The 16,053-nt window shown below is 48.9% G+C and overlaps 1 protein-coding gene and 1 non-coding gene across 2 annotated transcripts in view; one reads left to right on the top strand and one right to left on the bottom strand.

Moving 5' to 3' along the window:
* The window catches only part of DMBT1 (deleted in malignant brain tumors 1), a 77,022-nt gene that overhangs the window by 29,605 nt on the left and 31,364 nt on the right, over positions 1–16,053 (bottom strand). The window contains exons 16-20 of the mRNA XM_040254447.1: positions 15,050–15,349; positions 13,926–13,946; positions 13,118–13,128; positions 7,435–7,741; positions 1,640–1,951 (exon numbers count right to left, since the gene is read on the bottom strand). Coding sequence (XP_040110381.1) covers positions 1,640–1,951; positions 7,435–7,741; positions 13,118–13,128; positions 13,926–13,946; positions 15,050–15,349 — 951 coding nt within the window. The remainder of the gene's footprint in view (positions 1–1,639; positions 1,952–7,434; positions 7,742–13,117; positions 13,129–13,925; positions 13,947–15,049; positions 15,350–16,053) is intronic.
* Positions 11,272–11,343, top strand: TRNAS-GGA. The gene has a single exon. It is a non-coding gene; the product is annotated as a tRNA-Ser (tRNA).

The raw sequence follows: 16,053 nt of genomic DNA, 5'->3' as shown, positions 1-16,053 counted from the left end.
CCTCCACTTGTTCTTTCCTCCTGTTTCAAGTGGTTGCTGCCAGTCTAGCTGATAAACCAGTTTGCTTTTTGCCAGCCAAAGCCAGAATGATGTGGAGATAAAGGGGGGCTTTTGACTCCAAGTACTGAATTTATCTGCAGAGGCTCAACTGGGATACAACTGAGGAGTAAGAATGCTGGGGGAGGAGCTGGGCTTCCAGCTCTGTGACTTTCAGAGCATCCCTGGTTACCTGTGAAACTGGTGGGGGTGAGGGTCTGAATCGAAGAGACTATTCCCAAGGCATCACTCATCACTGGTGGGAGGCCAGAAAATCTGAGGTTACACGACTTCTATTTTCAGACTCATGCATTCATTGAATTAAAATAGAAAAGCTTACATTTAGTTCTGTTCTGCTTAAGGATATTTTCAGATGTAGGTGGTTGTGAATTGGTTAGATAGTTCACTATTTATTTTTAACCATTTTAACTTTGTTTTATTGCTGCTGTATTTATTCTTATGTATTTTCTATTCATGGCAACTTATCCTGACCCTCCATATGGTGGTAATATAAATTTTTCTTGCAAAATGAATTCACTTAAGTGAAAAGAATAGAGCTGATATAAAGGAAAGCATTAAGAAAAATTGACTGTGGGTATATCACATGAAATGCCAGGCTGGATGAATCACAAGCTGGAATCAAGATTGCTGGGAGAAATATCAACAACCTCAGATAGCAGATGATACCACTCTAATGGCAGAAAGCGAGGAACTAAAGAGCCTCTTGATGGGGGTGAAGAGGAGAGTGAAAAATCTGGTTTGAAACTCAGCATTCAAAAAACTAAGATCATGGCATCTGCCCATCACCTTGTGGCAAATAGAAGGGGAAAAAATGGAAACAGTGGCAGATTTTCTTTTTGGGGTTCCAAAATCACTGCAGACTGTAATTGCAGCCATGAAATTGAAAGACTCTTGCTCTCGGAAGAAAAGCTATGACAGACCTAGACAGCATATTGAAAAACAGAGACATCACTTTCCCAAGATCTGTATAGTCAAAGCTCTGTGTTTTTTTCCAGTAGTTATGTGTGGATGTGGTGAGAGTTGGACCATAAAGAAGGCCGAGCACCAAGGAATTGATGCCTTTGAACTGTGGTGCTGGAGAAGACTCTTGTGAGTCCCTTGGACTACAAAGAGACCAAACCAGTCAATGTGAAAGGAAATCAATCATCAATATTCATTGGAAGGACTGATGCTGAAGTTGAACTCCAATACTTTGGCCACCTGATCCAAAGAGCCGACTGAGCAAAGACCCCAGTGTTGGGAAAGATTGAAGGCAAAAGGAGAAGGAGGTGGCAGAGGACAGGATGGTTAGGTACATCACCGACTCAATGGATATGAATTTGAGCAAACTCCAGGAGACAGCAGAGGACAGAGAAGCCTGTTGTGTTACAGACCACGGGGTCATAAAGAGTCAGACGTGACTTGGTGACTGCAACAGCAACAACCACTGTGGGTAGTAGGTGCACACGATGGGGACCGTGCAGGGCTGACGCTTGGGAAGCAGAGGCCACCCGGGACTTCCTCACGGCTCTAAGTACACTTGGGTGAGACGCATGGAGCAGGAATGCCATTTTGCCCACCCAGGCCCCAGCCTCTGGCCCACCTGAGCAGGTGACGCCAGCATCCTCGTGGTGGCCACAGTTGTGGGAGAACCAGCCGCCATGCAGACACTGCCACAGCCTGGCCTCAGTCCCCGCACATTTCACGTCGTCCAGGGCGATGGGGCCCAGGCCTCGGCCGAATCTCGCCCTCCCGGGGGCTGACACTGCTCCGCCGCAGCTCAGCTGCCGGCACACCACCTCGGCGTCCTGCAGGTCCCAGCTGTCGTCACACACGGTCCCCCAGCTGCCGTTGAAGTGCAGCTCCACGCGGCCCTCGCAGGGCTGGCTGCCGTTGGCCAGCCTGAGCACCGCGTCTAGGAAACAGACACACACGGGTCACTGCTCTGCCTTCAAGGAGGTTCTATGCCTCTCCTCTGAGCTGACAAGCTTCCCGGGGCTCCCTTCTCATTCTAGTAAGGGACTGAGGTGGGTTAAGGAGCCTACAAAGGTACTTTGGTTTCATCGTTCAGGCCAATGTGATTTGGGGTGGCGTATGCTTTTTTGAGGGCTTCCCAGGTAGCTCAGTGGTAAAGAAACCTGCCTGCTATGCAGGACACACGGGTTGGATCCCTGGGTTGGGAAGATCCCCTGGAGGAGGAAATGGCAACCCACTCCAGTACTTTTGACAGAAATCCCATGGACAAAGGAGCTTGGCGGGCTACAGTCTATGAGTTTGCAAAAGAGTTGGATACAACTTAGTGACAAAACAAAACAACAACAACATGCTTTTTAAAGCTCTTTCCCAGACAGGACTGCCTGCTCACAGAGACCAAAGGAGGTCCCCAGGCTCCCTGTGTGATGTGGGGAACACAAAGCTTGGGGACCCTGGCTGCTGTTGCCCTAGTCAGGACCCATATTGTCTAGGCAGGCATTCTGAGTGCAAAGGCTCGGGGACAGCATCAGACATGCACCCTCTCACCCGGGGTCACGTGCTCTATCATCAGAAGATGTATGTGGACATGCGGTTTCACGAAGCACTGGGCATTCAACCACTTTCTCTAGCCAGATCTGGAGGGTAAACTAAGGCACTCGGGACCCCTTTCCCTAGTCACAGAGTCAGTCATCCGCCCTTCCTGTCATTGCCAAGCAGGGCCAGGGGCTAAGACGATCTGAGAACCTACCAGTGTTGTTCTCATCTTGCAGGAGAGCCTCGTAGGATGCAGAAAAGCCAACATTGGTGACAATGGCGTCACTTTGGAAGACCACAGTCAGGCGATTTGCCGAGGAGGTAAATACTAGGGTTGTGCCGGAACAGAACCTCCCCAGCGAAAAAGGTTCACTTTGTGGGCCATCAAAGATTTCAATGAAGTCATACGGGCAGTTGTAGAAGTTTTCCAATCTGTGAAGTCATGACAGCGTTCAGATCTAGCCACGGACTTTCCCCCAGGAGGCACCACCAAGACTGTTCTAGGAAGGGCTGTAGAAGAGCTGCCTGGAACCTACATCTCTTCAAACAGGATGGAGGAAGCCATAACCCCATTGGTGCAGGCAGTGCATATCTTCCCAACTCTAAAAGTCTTCTAATTTTTTGAACTTTTCATTCAATTGTATTTTCTGAATAAGCATTACAAGCATAAGAAATACAGTTTAAGTGGTAATGGGGGGCACATGGTTAAAAGCAACTTTTCTTCCAGCTCTGACTAGTCCCCTTCCCACAAGCAGCTCCAATTAACAGTTTCTATTTGTTTCCTTCCAACGATGGTCTATGCATAATGTCAGTCCCTGTACTACTGGCCACAATCTTACAGATCATGCCATAGCAATACACCCTATGTGTGAGACAGCAATCAAGATTGCTGGGAGAAATATCAATAACCTCAGACATGCAGATGACACCACCTTTATGGCAGAAAGCAAAGAGGAACTAAAGAGCCTCTTGATGAAAGTGAAAGAGGAGAGTGAAAAAGCTGGCTTAAAATCCAGTCCCATCACTTCATGTCAAATAGATGGGGAAACAATGGAAACAGTGGCAGACTTTATTTTCTTAGGCTCCAAAATCACTGCAGATGGTAACTGCAGCCATGAAATTAAAAGGCACTTGCTCCTTGGAAGAAAAGCTATGACCAACCTAGACAGCATATTAAAAAGCAGAGACATTACTTTGCCAACAAAGGTCTGTCTAGTCAAAGCTATGATTTTTCCACTAGTCATGAATAGATGTGAGAGTTGGACCAGAAAGACAGCTGAGCACTGAAGAACTGATGCTTTTGAACTGTGGCACTGGAGAAGATTCTTGAGAGTCCCTTTGACTGCAAGGAGATCCAACCAGTCCATCCTAAAGGAAATCAACCCTGAATATATATTGGAAGGACTGAGGATGAAGCTGAAGCTCCAGTACTTTGGAAAAGACCCTGTTGCTGGGAAAGACTGAAGGAAGGAAGAGAAGGGGATGACAGAGGATGAGATGGTTGGATGGCATCATCAACTCGATGGATGTGAATTTGAGCAAGCTCTGGGAGTCGGTGATGGACAGGGAGGCCTGGTGTGCTGCAGTCCATGGGGTCACAAAGAGTTGGACACGACTGAACTGAACTGTGTGACAGCAATAGATAGATATACCAAAATCTATTTAACTGACCCTCTGCTGGTGGGCAATAAGACTGCTTCCAACCTAGTGCTACTCTAAGAATGCAGCCAAGATTTTTCTCAGTGCACATGAGATCTGTGGACCAATTTCCTGGAACTGGAATTGCTGGGTTAAAAGGTCTATGTGTTTAAATTTTGATCTGGGGACTTCCCTGGTGGTCTAGCAGTTAGGAATCCACCTGCCAAAGCAAGGGACATGAGTTTGATCTCCGGTCTGGGAAGACCTCACAAACCAAGGGGCAACTAAACCCGTGCGCCAGAATTACTTGAGCCCGTGTGCCCCAGAGCCTGCGCTCCACAGCAAGAGAAGCCCCGGCTGTGAGAAGCCTGCACATTGCAACAAAGAGTGACCTCCACTCCCTGCGGCTGGAGGAAAGCCCACACAGCAGCGAAGATCCAGCACCGCCAAAATGAACCAAGAGATAAAATTTTAAAAGCTTTTTTGATCAGCATTACTGGATGGGTCTCCAAGGCCTTCCTTACTCTTGAGAACTAAATACGAAAGCTGGCTTTTTTGGGGAGGGTGGGGAGGGGGTGGTGGTGGTAGCAGGCAGTATAATCAAGTAAAGAGGAGAGTGGAAGCAGGAGCTATTTACTCACTTTATCACTTCAAAGGCAAGTCTGACACGCGCCCTGCTATCCACTTGTATGTCCCAGGCACACACCACATTTGTGGGGTATTTTTTAGGGTACCAGGGGCTGGAGAATGAGCCTGAATTACTTGTCAGCAAACCACCACAATGGATATTTTCATCTGCAAGAAACAGTGAAGAAACCCCATCAGAAGGAGGCTCCAACCTCTGCTGGTGTTTTTAGAGGGATCAAGAGGGGATAGGAACAGAATAAGGAGAACTTCTAGAGCTGCTTTTGCTTGTAACTATTTTAAAAAAATAGCTTTGGAGGCTCTTGGAGTTTCCCAAGTTGCTCTTTGTTAGATAAGATCGTTACCTGTGTCCTCTCAAGCTTATAGTGTGTATGTGTGTATGTGTGTGTGTGTGAGTGTGTTTTCTTTGCCATGTGTACAGGATGTGGGATCTTAACTCCCCGACCAGGTATTGGACCCGGATTGGAAGCGTGGAGTCTTCACCATTGAACCGCCAGGAAAGTCCCGAATTTATACTGCTTTTGTGAGGAGAAATGATCAGGACATAAGGCTGAGAGGGCTTTATGAACCCATATGCACTGACAGGTCTGAGCACGTGTTTTAATGAAAAGGGAGCAAAGACAATGCAAGCCAAAGGCTCCCTGTTCAGTGCAAAGTGACTTTGTGCTCACAGAACAGCTGTGTTAGGAGACCCTTTGTTGTGTTATGTCCAAACCCCAGCTGAATCAAGACCACAGTTACTTAAAGCATCCACTTTGTGGCTGAAATACTGGCTTTGAAGTGGCTTTTCTAAAGGGTTTTCTGTGCTGGAGCTTCTCATATGTAAAAGGAAGCAAGAGCATTCATTTGGTTGCTTCAAATCCTACAACTAAAAACAAAACAGACATCAAATCATGAGAAACTTTAAATACAGCTGAAGTACCTGTAGGGGAGCTGTCATCAGTCGAGCCTGTGAACATACAGAAAAAAAATGATACTGTAAGCAAGGACTTTTATTCAGAAAACTCCTTTAAAGTACTCAAAAATATCCATGTGCAGATCTGTGATTGCTCTTGCGGTAGCAGACAGAGAAACACCTTTGCTACGAGAGGCTGGGTGTCTGGACAACAAGTATGCAGACAAGTGTAGCTTGATACAGCTTGTCGAGGGCTGACCCTGGGTTTCTGTCTCCTTGCTCTGCACGTAACTATTGCATAATCACCACTGCAGGCAGTTACCAACCCCACCCCTACAGCGACTCCACCCCACTGCCTGTGAACACTGATTCAGGAAATCCCAGTGACCAGGACTGCATTTCTGGTGAATCTGAATTTTCCTTCCCTCTTACCTCTCTCTCCTCTCACCCTCTGATGCCCCCCGCCCCCAAGCCCCACCATTTTGCCAACGCTGATGGACTGCCTTGCTCTTGTTAATTAACAAGAAATAATTTAATCAGATGGTGTCCCAATTACAGGATGAAAAAGTAGCTAGGATTCACTCATACCAGGGACCTGGCAATGGATTAAAATGTTTGGAAGTTGGTCCTGCTTTGGGGTTGCCATCAATGTCTGTTCCAAGACAGAAGAGAGAATAAGAGATGGATTAAGACAGTCACACAAAAGGATATCTGGCTTTTTAAAATTTTTATTTGCCTGTTTTTTTTGTTTGTTTGTTTTGTTTTTGATCAAACGCATTCTGTTCTGGGCAGCTAGGAGTGCAGCACTAAATCCATCAGGGTCTTGGAGACCCTGATGCTGGGAAAGATTGAAGGTGAAAGGAGGAGAGGGCGGCAGAGGGTGAGATGGTTAGATAGCATCACTGACTCACTGGACATGTTGCTGCTGTTGTTCAGTTGCCAGGTTGTGTCCAGCTCTTTGACTCCATAGAATGCAGCCTGCCAGGCTTCTCTGTCCTTCACCATCTCCTGGAGCTTGCTCAAACTTATGTCCATTGAGTCAGTGATGCCATCCAACCATCTCATCTTCTGTTGTCCCCTTCTTCTCCTGCCTCCATTCTTTCCCAGCATCAGGGTCTTTTCCTAAACCCTGGTAATATAACCCTCTATTTAACCATTGAAGCTTTCTTTAAAAAATATGAGTGATCTATGACAACTATTTATTTTTTTGCCATACAGCAGGTGGGATCTTAGTTCCCTAACTCGGGATCAAACTCTTACCCCTTGCACTGGAAGCATGGAGCCTTAACCACTGGACCCCAAGGAAAGCTCCTCACTACAGCTTTTAAGGTGGGACTTTGAGCATTTTCTGGCTTCACTTGTGGCTCAGCTGGTAATGAATCTGCCTGCAGTGCGGGAGACCTGGGTTTGATCCCTGGGTTAGGAAGAGCCCCTGAAGAAGGGAAAGGCTACCCACTCCAGTATTCCGGCCTGGAGAATTCCATGGGCTAATATATAGTCCAAGGAGTCACAAAGAGTCAGACAGGACTGAGCCACTTTCACTTCACTTGAGCATTTTACAAGCACAACGATTCAAGAGAACCTCTTCAGCAAACTGACTTAAAAAGACGGCTTGGAGCCCACAGCTCCAATTACTGCCAAGTCACCCCTCTTCCCAGAGGCTGCAGGGGTGACTCCCCCCCACCAAGGTGTGCCGTGTCCCGGGGGCTCACCTGAGCAGATGACGCCCGCCTCCTCGTGGTGCCCGCAGTTGTGGGAGAACCAGGCGCTGTGGGGGCACTGCCACACCTTGGCCTCACTCCCCACGCACTGCACGTTGTCCAGGATGACATGGCCGGTGCCTCCACCGAAGTAGCTCTGCTTCGGGGCCAACAAGGCCTCGCTGCAGCCGAGCTGCTGGCACACGACCCTGGCATCCATCAGGTCCCAGCTGTTGTCACACACGGTGCCCCAGGTGCCGTTGTAGGAGACCTCCACCCGACCCTCACATCTGTGACTGCCATTCCCCAGCCTCAGGGACTCACCTGGGGATGGGAAAGCAGAGTCTCCTGAGCTGTGGGACTGTGCCCCATCTCTCTGGAACCTTCTGCCCAAGAGAGGATCTCTGACATTCTCCTATGGGCACCTTTCTGCATATTCAGCTGCTGGACTCTAGATAGGGAGATCCTGTGTCCTAATGTGCCAGGAATTGTTCATTCACTAAGCTGCCTCCAACTCTTTGTGACCTCGTGGACTGCAGCACGCCAGACTCCTCCACTATCTTCCAAAGGTTGCTCAGATTCATGTTCATTGAGTTGGTGATGCTATCTAATGATCTCGTCCTCTGCCACCCCCCTCTTTTGACTTCAGTCTTTCCTAGCACCCAAGTCTTTTCCAATTAGTCGGCTCTTCACATCAGGTGGCCAAAGTATTGGAGCTTCCACTTCTGTATCCACTGTCCTTCCAATGAATATTCAGGACTGATCTCCTTTAGGATGGACTGGTTGGATCTCCTTGCTGTCCAAGGGACTTTCAAGCATCTTCTCCAGCACCACAATTCAAAAGCATCAATTCTTTTGCACTCAGCCTTCTTTATGGTCCAACTCTCACATCCATACATGAATACTGGAAAAACCAGTACTTTGTCTCTACAGACGGACCTTTGTTGGCAAAGTGATGTCTCTGCTTTTTAATAGGCTGTCTAGGTTTGTCATAGCTTCCTGGTTTATGACTGGGGTAGGTCAGTTAGTGCCTGTTGAATCTGCCTGCAATGTGGGAACCTGGGTTGGATCCCTGGGTGGAGAAGATCCCCTGGAGAAGGAAATGGCAACCCACCCAGGTATTCTTGCCTGGAGAATGCCATAGGCAGAGGAGCCTGGTGGGCTACAGTCCATGGGGACACAAAGAGTCGAAGATGACTGAGTGGCTAACACTACTACTGGCAATTGTTTCAGAGTCCTTTTTATACTCTCCGAAGTCCCCTGACTGAGGAATAAGTTGCACAGTCACCCTCAGCATTATCTGCTGAGAGCTCTGTAATCGTCTTCCTATTTTGTATAGGAAGTAGTCTGGATAGTTTCTGCATTGAACTCAGCTGGAAGCAGGTGGGCTGGCAGTTGTAGTTTGAGATGGTTTTGTTCTAGAAGGATGTGCTTTACTGCATTTCTGCTTCCTTTGGAGAAGGAGGAGGCTGTTGTCACGGGCCCTCCCTCAACACGCACGGCCATGGTAAGACGTGAGACTCGGCTCTCTATCTCTTTAGGGGGACATCTTGGTGGAGGAATACAACAGTGAGGGGCAGAGCAGGGGGAGGGGTGATCTAGGGGCTGTCAGTGTCAGAGTGCTCTCACTCAGATGTCAGTAATGCGGGTGGAACCCACAGGTCAGATTTACAAAAGCATCTCCTCTCTTAAAGGGAAAGGGTGCCCATTAGACCGGACATCCCTCTGAAGTCTGCGTTAGGATACCCACCGCTCTCCCTCTCGTTCTGCTGGACGGCGCTGTACAGGGCGTAGAACCCCATGTTCGTGATCTTGGCATCGCTCCTGAACACTGTGGTCAGGATGTTTGAAGAAGAGTGGAATGTGAGCTCGGTTCCAGCACAAAATCTGCCCAAGGAGAGTGAGGCAACCTGCTGTCCATCAAACACTTCGATGAAATCGTAAGGGCACCCGTAGACATCCTCTAAGCTGAGGAGGTGAAGGCAGAGTTAAGCTCCCCAAGGAAATCTGCCAGAATGTTATACATAAAGTCAAATTTTTGCATCACATGCAGCCAGAAACTGCAGTCACCCCTGCACCTCCTTCCAGCCACACATCTTCCTTGTGGACTGACCCCTCTGATGCTGCCTGAGTCTGCCCTTTTGGTCCCCTCCCTCGTGGGACTGGTCCCGGTCAGCCAGTCTCTTGTCTTTCCTGGTCTATTTCAGCTCTCTGACCAAGGAGGGATATGAGGAACGAAGGAACTGAGGGTATTTAATATGCAAAAGAAAAGTCTTAGTAGCAACAGGATAGAAATTTTCGGAAGAGGAAGATGATCTCTTGTGTGTAGCACCAGGTGGAAAGATAAAGGTCAGAAAAGGTAATGACGATGAACAGACGGGTTCAGCCAGAGGAAGAGGCTGTGTCCCAAACGGAGCTGGCTGAGAGTGGAGGGGTGGGGTCCTCATGTGTGGGCCACCCCAGCTGGGGCTCCCTCCATGATGGCATCAGGGATGCCCATGGGGTCTTCTCCAACTGCATGGGAAGTTGAGCTCAGTGATTAAAACTCCTTAAGTGATACTGGAGCCTATTATACAGAGTGAAGTAAGTCAGAAAGAAAAACACCAATACAGTATATTAACGCATATATATGGAATTTAGAAAGATGGTAACAACAGTTGGACTATAAAGAAAGCTGAGTGCTGAAGAATTGATGCTTTTGAACTGTGGTGTTGGAGAAGACTCTTGAGAGTCCCTTGGACTGCAAGGAGATCCAACCAGTCCATCCTAAAGGAGATCAGTCCTGGGTGTTCATCGGAGGGACTGATGCTGAAGCTGAAACTCGAATACTTTGGCCACCTGATGTGAATAACTGACTCATTTTGAAAAGACCCTGATGCTGGGGAAGATTGAAGGTGGGAGGAGAACGGGCCATCAGAGGACGAGATGGTTGGATGGCATCACTGACTCAATGGACATGAGCCTGAGTAAACTTCAGGAGTTGGTGATGGACAAGGAGGTCTGGCGTGCTGAAGTCCATGGGATCACAAAGTCCATGGGATCACAAAGTCCATGGGGACACGACTGAGCAACTGAACTGAACCAAACTGAATAAATTTTTTAAATTTGGTAGGTTGTTTTCTATTGACACTATTTGAGGCTGCTGGGAAAGATGGAAGGCGGGAGGAGAAGGGGACGACAGAGGATGAGATGGTTGGATGGCATCACCGACTCAATGGACACGAGTTTGCATAAACTCCGGGAGTTGGTGATGGACAGGGAAGCCTGGCATGCTGCAGTCCATGGGGTCACAAAGAGTTGGACATGACTGAGCAACTGAACTAAACTGAACTGAACGACTACGCTATATGTGAGACAGCAAAAGAGACACAGATATAAAGAACAGACTTTTGGACACTGTGGGAGAAGGTGAGGGTAGGATGATTTGAGAGAATAGCATTGAAACATGTATATTATCATATGTGAAATAGATCACCAGTCCAAGTTTGATGCACGAAACAGGGCACTCAAAGCTGGTGCACTGGGATGACCCAGAGAGATGGGATGGAGAGGAAGGTGGGAGGGGGTTTGGGATGGGGGACATATGTACACCCATGGCTGATTCATGTCAATGTATGGCAAAAACCACCACAATATTGTAAAGTAATTAACCTCCAATTAAAATAAATTAATTAATAAAAATACAATCTGAAAAAAAATTAAAAATTAAAAAAAGAACTCCTTAAGCTCAGATAACCAGACCAGTTTTCACCTAATATGTGAAGGGATTTGTCAGATGGTGCTGTAGGCAGATGGTTTGTGTCCCCTCAAAATTCATTTGTTGAAACTTAACCCTCAATAGTGAGCACTTCCCTGGTGGCTCAGAGGTTAAAGTGTCTGCCTGGAATGCAGGAGACCCGGGTTCGATCCCTGGGTTGGGAAGATCCCCTGGAGAAGGAAATGGCAACCCACTCCAGTACTGTTGCCTGGAGAATCCCATGGAGGGAGGAGCCTCGTAGGCTACAGTCCATGGGGTCGCAAAGAGTCGGACATGACTGAGCGACTAATAGTAATAGTCTTAGGAGATGGGGCCTTTGGGCAGTGACTAGGTTGTTAGGGCAGAGCCCTCAAGATGGGAGTAGTGCCCTTATAAAGAGGCTGAGAAAGCTCCAGGTCCCCTCCCTCAACTGAAGCCATAGTGAAATCCAGCCATCTGTGAGCCTGGGAGCAGGTCCTCACCAGACACTGAGCCTGCTGATATACTTATCTTGGACTTGCCAGCCTGCACAATTGTGAGAAACAAACTTCTGTTGTTTATTAAGACACCCAGTCTATTATATTTTTGTTCGTCACGTCATGTCATCTAGTTACTCAATGGTGTCCAAGTTATGCAACTTGACAATCCGACAGGCTCCTCTGTCCATGGGATTCTCCAGGCAAGAATTGCCAGTCTCTTCTCCAGGGGATCTTCCTGACCTAGGAATCGCAGCCGGGTCTCCCACATTGCAGGCAGATTCTTTACCATCTGAGCCACCAGGGAAGCCCAAAGGTAGATAGGTCCCACAGAGATTTGAACTCTGATCACTGGACTCAAAGTCCACAGTGCTAACCATTACACCATGGGGCTGCTACAGGAAATAAACTTCTGTTGTTTATTAAGATACCCAGTCTATTAAATTTTTGTTATAGCAGTTAATGACTCAGGCACTTGGAAAGGCAACCTCTTGGGGAAAGCACAGATTCAAATCCAAACCGGCCCTTGAAGCAGAGAAAGACACAACTGCTTACTTCAGGCTGGGGATCGTCAGCTCTACGCGGAACTTCTCGGCCAGGTGGATCACCCAGACACACTCCACGTCAGCGGGGTAGTTGGTTGGGTACCGAGGACTGGAGAAGGATCCGGACAGACTTGAAATGACGCCCCCACAGGAGCTACTTCCTCCTGTGAAAACAGGATGAAGAGAACCATGGCTGGAGTCTTCAAACAGATAACTTACCTTTTCCCAGGTATAGAACCCAGAATCCCACCAAATTCAAGAGTGAATCACAAAATGGGAAGGGATCATGCTGGTGTAGACATAGCCATGGCTTGGCTGGAGTGTGGTCGTACCTCCAAGGGGTGGGGGTGAGGGTGGAGGAAATATGTGTGATGGGTAGACAGGACCCTAAGATTGTAGGTGAGGCTGGAAATGGATTGGATATATACATGGCAGCTGTGGGGTGTCAAGGACACTTCATTAATCCTGTCCCAGCTTCCTGTCATGCAAATCAGCTCAACTGAGATGCAGACAATCCACCCATTTGGGAGGGCTCCATCCCCCACTTCCTCTCCCTCATGCAACCAGAACAGCGGATGTCTATTCTACTTTTATGAATTATCACCATAATTCTAATTCATAAAAGCAGAAGAAATGGTTGTATGGCATCACTGACTCAACGGACATGAGTTTGAGCAAACTCCAGGAGATAGTGAAGGACAGGGAAGCCTGGCATGCTGCAGTCCATTGGATCAAAGAGTCGGACATGACTTAGCAACTAAACAACAACAATCATCATTCTATCCTTTAGGGCTTATACTTTCAATGCAAGAGAGTTACCTGGTAGGACAGGCGCTTGGGGAACAGCAGCTGCAAAAATCATAACCAAAGAAAATCAGGAAAGAGATTCACCCGATGACATCAACTTCTACTTAAGTGCAAATGAATGAAGCTGCTACTAGTCTTGAGTCTCAATACATGGTGTGGACACACTCATTCCTCTTAGCTCCCTGACCGAGATGTAGCTTCTCCACTTCTCTCGGTGATTCGCCCCCAAATCACAGACAACGCAGTCATGTGATTTGTTTTCTCTTCTGCGCTGGGTCCACCAACCCAAGGGCTGTCCTGAGAGTGACCAGTCATGAGGCATCACCCACAGTCACAGCACCGGGCTCGTGAGCATGCCACTGTCCCTGCAGACATTTATCAGGTGCCAAAATGCTGAGAGACAAAACCTGGGAAGCTGAGAGCCGTAGTGGGGAAAGGCAGGTTGGACAAAGAGTCCAAGGAAGTAAGACGGGCCCCTTCCCAAGAGCCCACCTCTGCAACCCACCCCAGAAGGGCAGCCTACAAGGGATGGTGTCTTCCACCTGGGATCCCCTTGGGACCTGGACTGGAGGAAAAGAGGCCCCCACCAAGCATCCCTCCATGTGAGCCATAGAGGCGCCAGCCCAGGATTGGGGCAGCTGCCAGCCACCTTGCCTGGCCCCCAAGCACTATGAGGTGCACCCCTGACCTTCCCCAACCCAGACTCCTACGGAGGGCAGAGGGTGGCAGCAGTCACTGGGTAAGGCTGGGAGGAGGCTGGATGGGGCCCAGGGTGCCAGTGATCAGAGAAGCTAAGAACTTGTTCTGCAGGGGCAGGCGAGTGCCGGAGGCTATGACACAGATGGAATCTCCAGTGTGGCGGGGTGCGGATCACATGGATTTTGAGTAGTTTACCTGAAGAAGGTGTACCTTCCTCTATCCCTGCTGTGTTGGCTAAGCCAGGAGGCCCACAGAGGAGCCCTAACCATTTTTGCTTCTCACGCCCAATCTGCTCTTGACTCTCTGGGAGAGTTCGACATTCACTGCATCTTTCTTTGCCTGTACACTGTCATTCTCTAACTCGTGTTCGTGAGAGGTAGACCTTCCCACCTCCTCTACTCCAGATCAACCCTCTGCTCGGCTACTGCGATGGGACATCCTCTTTCAGTCCCTCCTGCCCCTCCCTGATCTGCCATCCAGAGAGGAGAGTGTCGGAAGCTATTTCCTTTGGGCAATGTGACTCTCAGCTTCTCATACAAGCCGCTGGCTCTCAGCCTTGGCCACACACTGGAACTACACAGGAAGTTTTAAATATCACCGATGACTGGGTGAGACCCAGAGGTTCTGATGTGACTGGTCTGGGGTGCAGCTTGAGTATCATAAAATTTTAAAGCTCCCTGGATGATTCCAGAGTCTAGGTCACTGTCCACCTCTGTTTGGATGCTGAAACAGGTGGTGCATGTTAGTTGCTCAGTTGTATCTGATTCTTTGCGACCTCAAGGACTGTAGCCCCCCAGGCTCCTCTCTCCATGGAATTCTCCAGGCAAGAATACTGGAGTGGGCTGCCATTCCCTTCTCCAGGGGATCTTCCAGATCCAGGGATCGAACCTAGATCTCCCTGAAAGAGGTTATATTTCTTATTTACTTTGCAGAGATATTGGAAATGCAGGGTCAGACCTACCTGGGGGTGCAGGAGTCTCATCTGGAGCCCAGGCCCCCGCATCTGCATGCACTAAAAAAGATAGATTTAGGAAATCTGAGTCAAATTATATCAGGACAAGTGGTGGTTTTCCGCAGGTCCCAAGCGGGCAGGTTTCCTGTTACACAAGCAAGAAAGGGCATGTTTGGTAAACAGCTCCAGACCTGAGAGGAGCTGCAGAAAACATGCCCTGACAATTATGCGGCCCTGGAGGGTGTGTTCCCAAGAGAGCCCAGTTCTCGGCATTCTCTGTCAGCCTGGCTGAAGGGACACCTTCTGCCAGGTCACCAGCCCTGCTCTGCGCACACCTTCCTCCATCCCTGAGCTGCTGAAAGATCGGAAAAAACCTGCCCCTGGAAGAGAGAGACAGGTAGCTGAGCAGAGCCAGCATCCTCATGGTGACCACAGTTGGGGTCTGACCAGCCGGAACTGGGGCACTGGCCAAGGTGGCTCTCGCTCTCCGAACTCTGCAGGTTGTCCAGGAGGATGTCTCCAGAGCCCAGGCCAAAGTGGGCCTTTCCTGGGGCAGCGATGGCCCGACTGCACCCCAGCTGCCAGCACACGACCCCTGCTTCGTTCAGGTCCCACAGTTCGTCACACACAGTGCTCCAGGCTCCCTGGTGCAGGATTTCCACACGTCCGGAGCACCGTTCAGAACCGCCCACCAGCTGCAGCTCTGGCTCGTCTTCCAAACAAAGCAAGATTTTACCTTTGAGTTTAGGTAGTTTTAAATAGGAAGGATTTCTAGCTCCCATATTTGCAGCTAAGTCAAATAAATGCAAGAATGAAGCCTTATTAAGACTGTCTCAAGTCTGTAATACACGAGAGAGGTGGGTTTAGATTCCAGCTCTCCTGCTCCCTAGTTGTGTAACCTTTGACAAATTATCTCCCTGGGCCTCAGTTTCCTCATCTGTAAAATGGGGTGCCAAGTCAACAACAGCATGCACACAAAGCACAGCGCTCGGCCCCAATACACCTTGGGTCCTACAGATCTTGCCCTGTGCTTCGCTGGGTCACAAAGCTGGGTTCTTGGGGCAATGGGCTCCTGGCTGCTTCTCTGGGCAGGTCCTGGACAAGTGTTTGGATAAGTGTAGATTTAATCCCCTGAAGGCACCTGGCCACAAGGGAGTCTATGACTCCATAAAGCCTAAAGGGACCGGCTCTTTCTGGGTTGACAGGCTGTGTCCCGCTGCAATCACCTGTTGTCCTCACACATGGCCTGCTCAGCAAGGCCGTCCATCCCCTTGCAGTCCACAGTAGCAGCAGCTCCATCCCCCCTGGCTCTCTGTTCCCAGCCTTATCACCACCCCCACATCATCTTGTTTATCTGCTTGTTTGCTGTGTCTTGATCCTCCCCCACTCACCCATACCTGCCCGACCGTAAACTGC

The sequence above is a fragment of the Oryx dammah genome, unplaced genomic scaffold (assembly GCF_014754425.2).
Source record: "Oryx dammah isolate SB20612 unplaced genomic scaffold, SCBI_Odam_1.1 HiC_scaffold_14, whole genome shotgun sequence".
NCBI classification, from domain to species: domain Eukaryota; kingdom Metazoa; phylum Chordata; class Mammalia; order Artiodactyla; family Bovidae; genus Oryx; species Oryx dammah.
The sequence above is the reverse complement of the archived record's forward strand: the minus strand, read 5'-3'. Positions and strand labels throughout refer to the sequence as shown.